At 38.0% G+C, this 14,961-nt stretch overlaps 1 protein-coding gene across 1 annotated transcript in view; it reads right to left on the reverse strand.

Moving 5' to 3' along the window:
* LAMA2 (laminin subunit alpha 2) overlaps positions 1-14,961 on the reverse strand; it is a 382,277-nt gene that overhangs the window by 168,962 nt on the left and 198,354 nt on the right. Inside the window, exons 13-14 of the mRNA XM_050893952.1 lie at positions 3,863-3,964; positions 3,071-3,282 (exon numbers count right to left, since the gene is read on the reverse strand). Coding sequence (XP_050749909.1) covers positions 3,071-3,282; positions 3,863-3,964 — 314 coding nt within the window. The remainder of the gene's footprint in view (positions 1-3,070; positions 3,283-3,862; positions 3,965-14,961) is intronic.

Consider the following 14,961-nt stretch of genomic DNA (forward strand, 5'->3'; position numbering starts at 1 on the left):
GCAGATATTGTCATTCATGAAGGATCTAATAACCTTGTAATATTTCTGTCTCTCTGCCAAACCCTCTTTACTCTCTCAGAGGAATATCCATCTGTCCACCACACATACCTGTTTAAAAGACAATAAAAAACTCTTAGTTCATATCTACTTATCTACTAAGGCTTAGATCTACACTATTTCTTTGGCAAAAATGTCTTCCTTTGGAGCCCATCAACAGTAGTACTTAATCAGCCCAAGATATCACAAAGAATATCCCCTTCATTGGGTCTGGACATTTTCCCTGCAGTACTAAAGGGGCAGAATACGGAGAAAAGAGTTGTTTTGCAGGATCTTAGAGTTATGAGCACAGCTTTGCACCTGGTATGGTTTAGCATGAGTGAAAGTCAAAGAGAATATAAAAAAGTCAGTACTGAGGCATACCCTGAAAATCAGCAATACGCCTACAACAACAGATCATAAGCTGGGCTGGGTGATAGTAGATGCTGTTGCTGCTACCTCACGTATACGTGGAGGTACTAGTGTGACTGGGACTGGGAGCATGCACTGTTCTGAGAAGATTTAACTCCACCCAGGAAATCCCACCCTGTTGGGTGAAACTACGATTCCTCCAGTTAAAACAAAGATGAAAAATCCAATTCATTTAATTGTGATTGGATTTCACACCCTCTCTTCTGTCACACTAAACTGCAATGAGCACCCTGACGGCACTCAGTAAAATGTGTTTACTTTAGAGCAAACTATTTTCAGGGACTTCTGGACATGCTGATGGTAATCACAGTAACACAGTAACCATTGCATTCTTCTCTGGTAAGACGCATCATAGGGACAGCTAGAGATGTACCAGTAATATAAACTTCTAGCAAAAAAGGTACTTTTCAAAATTACTTAAGTCCCTTCCTCTAACCCCCTTTTAAATCACTGTCTTTAAGGGTCCAGCCTTCCTACCTGTAACGTCACTACATCTAGAAGATGGTGGCTACCAACCTGCAAAGCATAAATTATATGTTTGTCCCGGAGCTCTTCTTGAAGAATATTTCCAAGACATGTTTTTGGAAAGTTATCTATAACACACATAAAGGCTGAATATGAACAAGACTACAAAACAGTGAGGCACCACACATGGCCAAATGGCTAAAGCAGTAATCTGGGATGTAGGTGGCGATGCATAGTCTTCCAAATATGCCACTTACAGGTCTGCCACTTCTTACTTACAAGGCACGAGCTATAGACTGTGCCAGTTCTACATGTGTGTGCTGACCTGAGCTCTATGCTGTCGCCCAGAGGGGATCTGATCCATCCCACCCCGCCTGTTGCACAATAGAGGCAAAATTGAGCCAGTGCCTGTCCAGAAATGCACTTTCTTCACAGATTTTAACTGCCTAGCCAAAGCGTTTTTTGTAGGAAAGCTCCCCTTCTCATTCTAGTGCAAATGTCAGTACAGAAATGTATGTAAATCACTGATAGCTGAAGTTTGCATTTCCCATAATACTTATTAAGACCTGTGGCCCAAACAAAGTCAATCATACATATCTCCTTTAAAACAGCATAGCATAAAAGCCCCTATTGTTCACCCCAAAATTGCTCCTGCACTCCTTTAGTTTGGAAAATTCTGACTAATTTTTTTTTTTTATTTTATTTGAATGAGAACAGAGTGGAGGAACAGCACTCACTGAGCTCCCACTAGTCTCAGCTGTAAACTTTGGATTAACAGCTTCTCATGGTCTGCTCATAGTGCATAAGAGATGAGCTCTGGCATGGTGGTTTGACTCTCCTCTAAAACCAGAGTGGGAAGGTGACGGGCCATGAAAAGTTTTCAAACTGCATGCAAGGAGATGCAAGATTGATGACCAAATGAGCAAATTAGGAAACAGTTTGGCTCAAACTCAAGCTAGTTATGATTCACAAACTTATTTACAGAGAGGTAATACATACTAATTAACCTCAGAAAGAGACTGAAGAAACATGAGTTCTTTTTGCAGGGAAAAAATGTACACTGCCAAAGCTCAAATCAGAAAGCTGCATGCTGTTGACACAACCTGCCGTTCAATTTAGGATGTATTTTAATTACCTAAGTATTCAAATGATGGTTGGATTGCTTAAGAAATTTCACAGTAGCAAAAACTGTATCTATGCTCTCAGCAAATAATCACTAATGTGCTATCAATCAGCTCCCTCCATTCCAAATTGGCTTATGCTGCTGAATCAAGTGATGTGCAGGTTAGAGAACATTTCAGGTTTCATGCCTTGTGAGTAGAAAACTACTATGCAATCACTTCCATTGCAAATTTAAATAATATTATTTATGCCACCTAACTATTAATGTATAGACAGAGTGCAATCATACAGTATCAGGAGAGAGGCTGTCTTCTAGCCCACGTGGAGTATTTGCTCATGCACTTATGAAAATTTTAAATGCAAGATGAGCTTTACAGGTTCAACCACACTGCAGCCACTGAGACAGAACAACTGTGTCATCTCATTTAACATGTCTTTCATTTTATCAGAAGACTCAGAAGAGTTCACATGAAATCAGTGGTTTTAAGCAGTCCAGGCAGCAACTTGACATAAATCAAGGGAAAGGCTTTGGGATTAGCCAGTTCTGTGTGTGGTACTGATTAAAAACATAGAAAACTCCCCTCGAGCCACTTTTCCAGCTTAGAGACTTAGGATATTATTCTCTGGTCCACTGTTAATGTGGCCCTGTATGCTCATTAAATGGGGAAAACAATATCATCTCTTCAACATGTCATTACTGCACTCCATGATTTACCATATACATGGGAATTACAGTGTTCACAAAATAAACATATTTATAGAACTGCCATTCATGCCTTAATAGTCCATGTGATTTCATTTTCTTACAAGACTGCTTCTTTCTGTTGCCTCTCCTCCTCCTGCCTACCCAAAATGAAAAAAATACTAACAACTGTTTGAAAGTGTAAATGAATGCTATGGATTTCATGATAATAAATTAGTGTGTTTTAAATTACATCAGCTTAGTTCTCTGAAGAGAGAAAACAAGTATTTTGAGAAGCTGCCTGTAGCAAACGCACACGTTTCCCACATTCACCTGTAGATGGCATTCATCCCATAGCTGTATGTGGCTCTTATGAGGATCCTCTTTACATTTGCAAGGACAGTCATGAACTCCCTCCTGCTGACTGGAACGTCAGTGCCATGCACAGAGAAAGATTCTGGTTTCAGCACAATTTCTTCAGTGTGCTCTTCAGAAGGCTGCAGGTGAATCCTCCCTATTGGAGTGCTGATTCTCAAGTCACCTCCCTAGATAGAGCCATGAGAGAGAGAGATTTAAATATGAAAAATATCAGGAAAAAAGCTCTATCTGTAGCCAGTTGGCTACAGGATTTAGTGAATAACATATTTTACAAGAATAATAAATATCAGGAATAACATTCACCTTTCATAACCCTGAAATGGGCTTGCCTGATAAAGTTGAAAGTCAGTGCAAAAGAAAGTTTAGCTTATTCAGCTAAAACCTAGTGTCGTGGCTTTGCATAAGCAAAAGCAAATTCATACAATGCCAAGCTGCACAAGAATAGGTCTGCGGAAAGAATGTGAAAGTGTTACCTCAAACAATCAATTATTTTATTTCTTCATTCTTCCTGATGAACAGGAAGAATATAGTTTTGTAAGCTACTGCAATATTGCCAGGGGCTCCTTGAAATACTGAAGATTTTAGTTCTCTGAAGTGTGTCCATTTTCTGATACTATAAATTAGCTGAAAGTACATGCACCCTGCTGTTTTGTGTCCTCAACCACCAGGCTTCACGCTGAACATCTGAGGAAGTAGGCAATTTTCTTTCTTTTTTTTTTTTGGTGGCTGAAAATACCATCACTTTACCTCTATGATGACATCAGATTGAACCATCAATTGAACTGTCTCTTCTTCCTCTGTGAAGTCATAGGAGACTGTAAATTTCAGATGTCCTCCAGCAGCTGCTACCTGGGGAGAAAAAATGACAGAAAAAATGCAATTAAATGAAAGAAAACAGGCCTTAACCATTTGGGGGCAGTTTTCTCTAGCGTCAGTATTTCCCAGAAATACACTTCTAGTGTTGCAAAACCATTTGCAGATACCTGGGGATTACAGCTCTATGGACCATTCCCTTCTTGCTCAACCATCTAGAAATCACGCTTACTCATTTTTCTTCTCTGCCTGTCAAAGGCTGCAAATTCCTTAAACACACTGACGAACAAAGTAATCAGAAACAGATCTGAAATCTATGCAAATTTCCACTTGATACTGACATTAGGTTTTCAGTGTATTTCAGTTATATAGTCCTCATTTAGGCTGGGCCTCTACATCAGCAGCCTTAGCAACCTTTAGAAGATTCAGTAACTTCAGTTTTGTTGATGGGGCAAACTACCAAAAAAGAAAAAAGCCCAGTGATGTTTTTCTTAGAATGAACTGTAACCTAAAATAAAGTAAGAATTTTCCCTCATGGAATCAAATAAATTTACTTTAAAAGAATGGTCCAGCCCTTTCTCTCAGTTTGACTCAGCCTTCAATGTGAGAAGTCAATAACCAGGCTCTCGTGTCATGCCAATATATTTTTTCTCTGCTCTTTTAGCCACCAAAGCCATGGCACTGACACTAGCTTTTCCATGAAAAAATGGAAAAAGTAGATCAGTTTTAGGATGCAAATAAAAAGGTGCAGACTTGAATGACAGAGTTCAGTACAAAACCAGTGCTTTTTGTTAATTGTTTGGAAGCAGCATAAGTAAATCAGAGGTTGCAAGAGCTACATTTTGGTTTTTAAATGCATCTGCCTCATACTTCAGTGCAACGTGAGCCTCCTCTCAGAGACTATTAAAATCACAGGGATCCTTCTGCCCTTTCAGTGCATACTGCTGACCACAGAGCAAACTCATGAGTCTTCTACAAAGAGAATAGTCTGGTTATTCTCAAGGACATAATGTGCTATCTCTTGTTCATCATACTAGATGGTTTTGCACACAGTAACAGAAAGCAGTGAAAGTCATCAACTTCATTATTTTATGATTAATCTAATTTAAGGGGAGAAAAAAAGTCCCAGGATTTAAGGCACAGAAATCAACTGATTTTGAATTATCCACAAAGGTACAAAAATCCATAAACTGCATCTGAGGCTATACAGCTAATTGCTAGGTTAAAGCCAGAAAATTCACTCCAATTCATAACCCAAACCTTCGATCATAGAATCATAGAATATCTCAAGTTGGAAGGGACCCATACAGATCATTGAGTCCAACTCCCTGCCTCTTGCAGGACTACCTAAAATTAAACCATATGACTAAGAGCATTGTCCAGACACTCCTTGAACTCTGACAGGCTGGATGCCGTGACCACTTCCCTGGGGAGCCTGTTCCAATGACCAACCACCCTCTCAGTGAAGAAACTTTTCCTGACGTCCAGTCCGAACTTCCCCTGATGCAGCCTCATTCCGTTTCCTCATGTCCCATTGCTGATCACCAGAGAGAGGATATCAGCACCTCTCCCTCCACTGCCCCCCGTGAGGAAGTTGCAGACTGCGATGAGGTCACACCTCAGCCTTCTCTTCTCCAAGCTGAACAAACCAAGTGACCTCAGCTGCTCCTCGTAAGTCTTGCCCTCGAGACCTTTCACTGCCTTGGTCACCCTCCTCTGGACACACTCCAATAGTGTGATGTCCTTATATTGAGGCGCCCAAAACTGCACGCAGTACTTGAGGTGGGGCCACACCAGTACAGTGTAGAGTGGGACAATCACCTCAACTGGCTAGCTATGCTGTGCTAGATGCACCCCAGGCCACGGTTAGCCCTTTTGGCTGCCAGGGCACACTGTTGACTCATATTCAACTTGCCATCAACCCAAACCCCCAGATCTCTTTCTGCAGGGCTGCTCTCCAGCCTCTTGTCCCCCAATTTGTATATATAAGCAGGATTATGCCATCCCAGGTGCAGAATCCGGCACTTGCTCTTGTTAAATTTCATATGGTTGATGATTGCCCAGCTCTCTAGTCTATCCAGATCTCTGTGTAAGGCCTCTCTACCCTTGAGGGAGTCCACAGCTCCTCTTAGTTTAGTATCATCAGCAAACATTGGCATCGGATGTTTATCTACATAGTATCCAATCCTGTTAGGACCGATGCAACTACATTCAGCCTTGACCATAACAACATGAAAAGACTTTTTTTCCTTAGACATACCTTTTACAGCATTTTTGGTTTGCCTGTGGTCAAGGTTAAACACTGGTTTATAACTGTAAGAGGAATGTAGAAAATTTAGATATCCAAAATGCTGCAAGAAGTACCCAGAATTGCTTTCAGCTTTAGACAAACATTTAGAAAAGTAACTTTTGCAGAATTTTATCATTTCTGTTTCAAGTTCAGACTAACTACAAGGATTCAAGAAAGTGAAAATAATGGGAAAACAAAGATCGTGTGGTTTCAGGCAACCTATAAAAAATATGTACCAAGATAGGTTTTACTTTTTCCCAACTACATAACCTTTACCTTAGTAAATGAAAATCCAACACAGGGAATTGATAGGTCATATAGGAAAAAAAAAGAACGGAAAGGTTCTGATTTAAAATAAATGCAGATAGAAAAGCAGTCAACAATGCGAACTTTGACCAAAAATCTGTTAGAAAGGTGTAGACAAATAGTTTAGAGAAAGCAACCAGAATGGATTAGGGACTTCTAAAATATAACCAACAGGAAACATTAGAGGAAAGGGGTAGGTTTCACTAGTCCAGAAAAGAGAACGCTAAGAGGGAATAGGAAAATAGTTCATCAAAACATAAAAGACTGGAAAAATGAAATGGCCATTTTTATTTTCCTGTGGCAACTGCAGAGAAGGCATGAAGAAGATTCAGCTTGAGTATACAGAAAGCTTTCTGACTGTAAGAACAGTCAAAACAGTATCAAGCTACTTGAAAATGCTATTGAATTCCTTCATTAAATGTTTAACAGCAGTTCAAACATGTCAGAGATACTCTACGTATGATGCCTAAGAGTTGGAATATGACTAAGAAGTCTCTTGAGGTCTCTGCTAGCCACGGCAGACTGAATTTTATGGCTGCAACTGGCAAGATTTGCATATCACAAACAGGATCGCACATTGAAGTCAAGGTCCCAAAATGGCACTTATTGGAGAGAGTACCTGGTAGTTCAGAATATATATTTACCTTGTGTGCTGTATAATAGCAATGTAGATTAGAAAAAAACCCAAACTTACATAAAACAGAAAGTACTACTTCCTTCTGCCATTGTTTATAAAGGTAATTTCCTTCCTCCGTATATTTAAAGTACAAGTTCACTCACAGGCAAAAGAATTCAGAGGTCAATCCATGTGCTGCATGAACAATTATGTCTCATCTAGTGCAAAAAATACTTTTCACTGAATTTTGAATACAAGGGCAATACAGAAGTTGGGCACCTGTGCAATCCCTTCATTTTGACGTTGTTCTCTGTATCACCCGAAGATTCAGAGTTCTGCCTCAAGGATTGTTATCTGAGGCCATATCAACACCAAAGAGCATAAAAGTTTGCCTGCTGGTGACAAAGACGTGTATCGTTGAGACACGAATAGCTGACTAAAAGTGTCAAGGAAGTTCCACAGAATTTCCTTTGTCTCTCCCACCTGTTTTTAGATTAAGACATTAAATATTTCTTCCCAGCCCAGGAGGCAGAATCTACGTGTTCAAGAACAGTCACAGACTCCCCAAGAAATACAAGTATAGGAGAGAGAGATCACAGCTGTCTTAATTCTAATCCACCAAGTTTCTGGCAGATAGTTAATTTTTTTGGTTGTTCACAGTTAACTGTACTTCTACTATTATGTTACATGTTGTTAAAGGATATAACCAAAGAGCAGACAAGACTGGTTACGACATCCTGACAGCTGCATTCTGGGTCAGCCAAAAGCCTCTGAAGCAGGAGAGATGGGTCCTTTCCTGTCAACAAATGCCCATGCTCAACAGGAAGAAAGCTGGAGGGTAGGAGGAAGCACTCAGTACTATCTTGTGTAAAGCACGCTTTGGTGTTATGCCTGTCACACTAAAATCACTTTTAAATCAAGACAAGTGATAGTAAACCACAAATAATTACAGCATTGAAAACAAACAGCCTTGCTACAAATATTTGCAAACCCATAGATGAGGAAAGCTTGCATCTCTCTATATGGAAATCAAATTCTAGAAGTCTTTCTCTTCCTCCACTTAGTCAGTCTGCTGTCAATGCTTTTCTGAGGCAAGCTGTCAGGATCTCTCCTGCTAATGTCATTGGAGAATACCTCTTTCTTATACAGCTTTTATAACACATCTTATTCCTGAATCATTTGGTGATTCACACTTTCCGTGTCCAATGCCTCTGGTAACTCTGTCTGTAAAGTTTTAGCACTTACTCCACTACACTAGAGGCTGCCTCATTTCTTCTGAACAACATCTGCCAAATGTAACTTCAGAAGATCAGGAGCTACCTCCACTAAACAGGGTGCTATTTACAATCCCTTATCTCATTAAGCAGTAAAATGCTCTTCTGCCAGCTAGGAAGAGACTCAGTTTGTGATTAAAGCATCTAAAGATAGTTGCCTGTTTGTGAATTAGATGACCATGACCCTCTTGAGTGGAAGCCAGATAGAATATACTGGGGCATCTGATACGGCACTATGTGCCTACGTGTAGACAACTGAAAGAAGTTCCTTGTATAGTCAAAGGAGTCCAGAAAGTGGCTGGCCTATGGTTTCCCCATCGATGGACGACTTTCAAATCACTTCACTTCGTATTTATATTTTAAAAATAACTGGGAAGATACAAAAATACATTTCACAAATGAATAAAGTAATACACAGTAAGTGTATTATTGAAATAAAACACATGCACCTTGCTCATGTGTTTAGTAGTAAAATCTATATCGGAATGGATTTAGCTCACAGAGGCTTTGATCTCAGGCCTAATCCAAGAGAACATGACACCTTCAAAAGCAAAAATATATTACTGCATTAAACTAGATTTAGACCAATACTCATACAACACTAGACTTTAGAAATGAGCGAAATAAAACGCATCAACAAATATCAAGAAGTTGGACAATCTTTTCCCTCTTCACTGCTAGTGGTTCTAGCAGAAATATAGTCACTGACACATTGTATTAGAGATACAAACATTACAGAGGGAGTTAATATTTTTATTAGACCAATATAGCTGCAATACAGCTGTACAAAGGTGACATGCTTTTGGAAAGACGAACCCTGCTTGCTATTACATTATTGTATACATAGACATACAATTAGAACTATACCAAGTGAATGAATACTACCAGAAAAAGAAGGAAAAAAAAAAGAAAGAAAAATAAAAGGCTTACAAACATGAACAGGCAGAACATTTCAGTGGAGAAAGCTAATACACATACCGCTGAATACAAAACCAAGCAGGAGTCTCACAGCAAGCTGCTGATATTAACTCAAGGTTCTAAGAGATAATAATGCTCTCTTATTCCAGAAGACATCCCCAAACCAAACAAAAACACCATTTGTTGCCTGATATGCCTGTGAACGTTCTTTCACTTACTGTCATGACTATGAGAAATGACACAGATGCTCACTCAGTCTTCCAGGGGCTCTGTCATATTCCTGGTGGCAATATCTACCACTAGATACAGGGCTTGAAGGTAATGAAATCATATTATATACAGTTTAACATTCCCTGCTAGCCTTCTTGAATTTCCATGAAATAGAGCTGCAATAAAATGTTGAAGCTTATTTGGACTCTTTCACCTTCACAAACTCTCTAGGTACATGTTTATTTTATGACACAGATTTCCGCAAATATAGAGAAATCTGCCACCAGAACTTCAGCACTAACTATGTGAAGGAAATCCTTTAAAAAAAATAAGGTTGCTCCCAGTTTATTAGTGGTGACCAATTTAGTCCATTGATTGACTGGCACCTATGCAGTTGTGATATGATTTGACAAGGTGCTGAACAGACAATGTACCACCTTAACCGATGGCTAAGTGTATATATGTTCTAGCCAGCCCACCCAATGCAGAAGGGAATGGACAAAGGGCTGCTTTTCCTAACTTAATTTACTTATGTTTAAGGAAATATTCCATTGATAATCCAGCTCTCATCTGGATTACTGTCTTCTTTATGAAAAAGTACCAGCTGTAAATTTATGATATTTAATTGGGTTTTGCTGATCCAGTCTTCGTGCTGGTTGTAGAGTAAGGGAAGGCAGGGACTAGAAAAGAATTCCAATAGAACCATCACCAAGAAAACATCAAACTTTTATTCATTTAGTAATAGCTCTCAGTAAAGATTGCATGTTTTAGTTCTACTCAAGATTCAATTAGAGATTAAATAGACTCTCCTCTCTTAGACAGACTTGAATTTAGATAGGATATAAAAGCTCTTCTGAGGCATTATAGTAATATTTCAGATAAAGCAGGGAGCAGAATAATCATGTTCCATTTGAATGACAGTATAGTTCTGGCTAGCTTTAAAAAAATGTCAGTTTTCTTCATAGGGAAGTTAAATTTTTCCCCTGAAAGAATGGGCTCTTTCCCCTAACTCTCTACCACCTGGAGTTCCCCCAACTCTATCCCAGCTAGTTCAGAATCCTACACTTTCCCTGCTTAAGTACACTCAAAATTCTTCTATATAAATTGTATAAATTGATGCTACGTTCTACTTAAATTCACTTATTCAGAATACTGCTTCCAGAGAAGTTAATGGAACAAGGAGGGAATAAGCTTATATAAAGTAGCCTGTCTACTATATTGCTTGGTTCCGTTGCTTTCCATGAGTGTTTTTCTACAACACTGAACCACTCAAAGGGGAAACTGAGCATTTCAAACCATTCACTGTCACCTCCAGTTTCTTGAAACAGACCACTCCGATAACCAAGAAGATTTCCAAGTAATTCTTTTCTGGAATCTTATCGAGAATGTTGTGATGCAGCCTCTTTAATTTTTAGTATTTCCTCTGCCAAACTTACATAAAGGCAGAGTTGAGTCAAAGGAGTTTTATTCAACGTAGGCACTCATTTGATCACAGAATGTTCTCCAATGTCTAAGCTATATGCTAAGAAATCAAAGAGCAAGATATAAAGCATACCCATGAGAAAACGTTTATTTGCTCTACCTCTAATGACCTTTATGGAAAACTCAAAAAAAATCCTTAAAAACTCATTGTGTAAGACATTCTTCCTTCGTACACTGGATAATGGAACAACATATTCACAATAAATCTGAATATTTTAAAGTTTCCCAGCAATGAAAAGAACCGTCAAATCTGTGGCTTTAATTTTTTTCCCAAGTGAAAGTTTTCTGATTAAGAGACAAAAAGCACCTGTCCACAGAGCAAGCACAACTGATAAGTAAGCAACCAAAACTCTGCCAAATTGTACTTCATATGTACCTTGACCATGTTTCTTTCATATATTTTATATCAATATTTGAGCAATTGGGATCCCATTCAGAACACATATTAGTCTCAGCTATAGCAAAGTCTTTCTGTACACTGCATCTAGTCACTAGGCAGTAGAAAGAATACCCTGGCATCTATCAGAGAAATACCATGCATTCAGATTCAGACACAATGGGAACATGAGTGAAGAAAACATCAAAAGGGGAAGGCATTACATTCTAGTAAGTATCTTCTCCTTAATCATCCCTTGCAAGTATCCCTTGTTTTTGCTAGAATACCAGTAAATCAAGTGTAATCGGACAATCTAAAGCTTTTTGATTTTTGGTCCTGCTGCCTTTTCCTTCTTGCTCCAGAAGATGCAAGGCATAATTTTTGTAAAGTGGTTGATAATTCTTGCCATCCTGAGCATGACAATCTGACGCTTATTTCCAGGCCCTTCATATTTAAAATAGTTTGTCACATGCGATGTAGTCCAATTAAAATCTTACACAATTCTTTTAATTCAACGTATCTGCTATAATAAGAAACATTTAAATGGTAAATATTAAAGAATTTGATAAGAAGCTTTTTATTTGTGGATTTTCTAAATTGTACCCATAAACTCAGCCCAGTCTCACTGTTACTGAGATACCGTATTAACATTACCATTTCATAACCCTGGTTCTCTTCCTCCTTGGATGAACTAGACTGCATTATTTGGAAGAAAAGAAAAATTAGATGCCTAAATAAAATGCAACAATTCATTGTGTTTAATATATAATATCGGAACATTCAATGATATCATGGAACTCTAAAAGGAAAAATGAAATAAATCTCAGTTCCTAAGGAAGATGGGAACTGAAGGACATCAGCTCTCCTGTGAGCTCCGTGCTGCCTCTCCTACTTATGTTGAGTAGTTGCTCTTTCTGAACTTAGCACTGAAAAAATTAATGGAATCAGTGACTGATTAAAAAATTTGCACAATAAGATTACATGCTGTTTCCTGAAATATGCTTATGAATGTAGACATTTACTCTACAAATTCTCAAATCTCAACCATCATTCCCAGCTGTCATTTCCTCTCACTGGAGAAGAGAAACAGAACTATCTGGCCAACCATTCCTGAAGTCTAAAATCCACTTTGCTAATGATAAGCCTTCACAAAATTTAGAATATATGGTTACTTTGTTATAGTTACTTAACTATAGCAACCATAGCACATAACCTTAGTATGGTTACTCACTTTCTTCCTCCTCCTTTGCTTTCTGTATAATCAAGTCCTTCTGTGACTGTGCCTTCCCAACCGCTGTTCCCCAAGCTGCTGTAACTAGATCAAGGATTCAAAAATATAAAGTAGGGTGTATATTCTTCCAGTAGTGATGTGGTAACTGTATTTCATGTACAGTTACTGCCCATGCCTATTACTGTGGTGGCAAGTAAATCTCAGTCTTTGGAAGTCTCTCATTCTGGCAAAAATATGCCAGAAGCTGTGACACTGTAGCTTAATATGCCAGGCACTCGTCACAGAGGGATATTTAAAAAAATTAACCTCGTGTGTCATCAAAAATGCATACATTTTTCCCTGACTGAACACAGTTAACCTGCAGAGGAGAAAAAAACCAGCTAATATAAACTCACCAGCTGCTGACTAGTTTTTTGCAATAGCTCCTCTGATCTTTATAAGCACGAATTTAGCAGGGCCAGAGTGGCTGAAGGGTGTAGGTCTGGATAAAAATACCACTTTTTCTTTAACTGTGAAGATGTTTCAGACTACTAGTGATATTGGAATCAAACTCACTATTTGAGCATCAACTCTGAGACATGTTTCTAAATAACATATCCTCATCAAATGTTTCTAAATAAAAACTTTACTGCTGGTCTTGTAGCTGTCAACAACCTCATAACTGAAAATAATTCTTAATTTTACTGATTAAATGTTCATCTCCCAGTTCCATGGTCTTTGGTTCCAATGGGACAAACCACAAATATGTAGACATATCAATAAATGCCTTCCTGTAATATCAGAATGAAATACTAACTAGAACATTTATGTCAATGTTCAGTTCCATTAAGATACAAGAACCGACCCTTACCCTCCCATCTCTGACTGTACTCCTTCATGAATATTTTAACAAGAAAAAGAATTTGCATAATTTTGCAAAACTAAAAAAGCTCATATTTCTATGGCAACAAAATCCCAGCATGCAAGGATTATTAAAAACAAAAATGCAGGACTATAAAACAAGAGCAACTGTTCAGGTCCAAATTTAAAGCTGTTCTTAGTAAAAATATTTCCCTCAGCCTTGCTATTGCATTTAGGGGTAATCGATATTTGCATCCAATATTGTTGAGGACATCCCACTGTGTGATGATGTTAAAATCAAAATCCATGAATATTTCCTAAAGTGTTGACTTGCTACTGAAAAAGCTTAAACAGTGTAAGTAGCAACAAGAAATAGTTAAATTCTATTTCTTTGTTAGTACAGTTCACCAAGTTAGACCGTAAGTATTCTTGATCTTAGGCTTTCTTTTGTTTCCGTGTTTGTAAAGCACCAAGCAAAATAGCTCAGGAATGTTATTTCTAAACTTTGCCACAACAGAAGATGAAAAAAACCCTTAACTTCCAGCCAGCCAAAAGTGATTTTCCTACCTCCTTCTACATAACTGTTTTGCAACATTACTATGGACAATATTGTACCACAATGATGGCTGCACAAGTAATTCAAAGCAAAGTATGACATAACTAGCACTTTGGGATCCTTTAGGAAATTGAAACATATAACGTTTCAAGCATGAAAGAGTTGTGCAAATGCAGTATCTGTAGTGCAAAATTATTCTGACAGAAAGGATATGCTGTTTTTAATATCTGTCAGTGTTTTTACCTTTTAAAGTGGGAGATTTTGAATGAAATAGCATGTAAATACATCAATATTTTGAAGAAAGTTCCTTCTTTTCTGACAAAAATGCAAGGATATGCAAAGCCTAAATCTCTGCTCTTCAGAGGTGGCTTATCATTTGATATAATAAATGCAACAATAATACATTCTTATTTAGTATTTTACTGCATATCATGGAGACCTCTAAGGATCACATATCAAAATAAAAGCAGTAAAAATAAATATTTGAGTATTAAACAAAGATATAGATCTGTATAAACATGTCTCTGTGTACTATAATTCACTGACACTAATCATAAAAAGTACCCCAAAAACCCCCTTGCATTTTTATTTCATTTTTCAGGGCAGGGGAAAACAAAGCAGTGAATCAGAACTCCTGTGATTTTTCCTCTATTTTCAGTCAGCATAAACCATGTTTTGAATTACTTTGCCTCTGGAGCCTATGCTTTCTCATGATTAAATTCATGGCCAGTTTCCTGGCTTGTTAGTTTTGCTGCCTTTCTTCCACTAACCTTATTCATGACAAGCTAACATAGTTTTGAAAAATACCTACGTTCTCTTTTAAAGAAAGAAACTTGTGTTTGATGTTAGTTGAAATGCATGCTAGTTAATAGTAACTAAATATATGTATGTATTACACAAAACCTGAATTTTAATACTGTTTTACTCCAGGAAC

Source organism: Gymnogyps californianus, chromosome 3, assembly GCF_018139145.2.
Source record: "Gymnogyps californianus isolate 813 chromosome 3, ASM1813914v2, whole genome shotgun sequence".
NCBI classification, from domain to species: domain Eukaryota; kingdom Metazoa; phylum Chordata; class Aves; order Accipitriformes; family Cathartidae; genus Gymnogyps; species Gymnogyps californianus.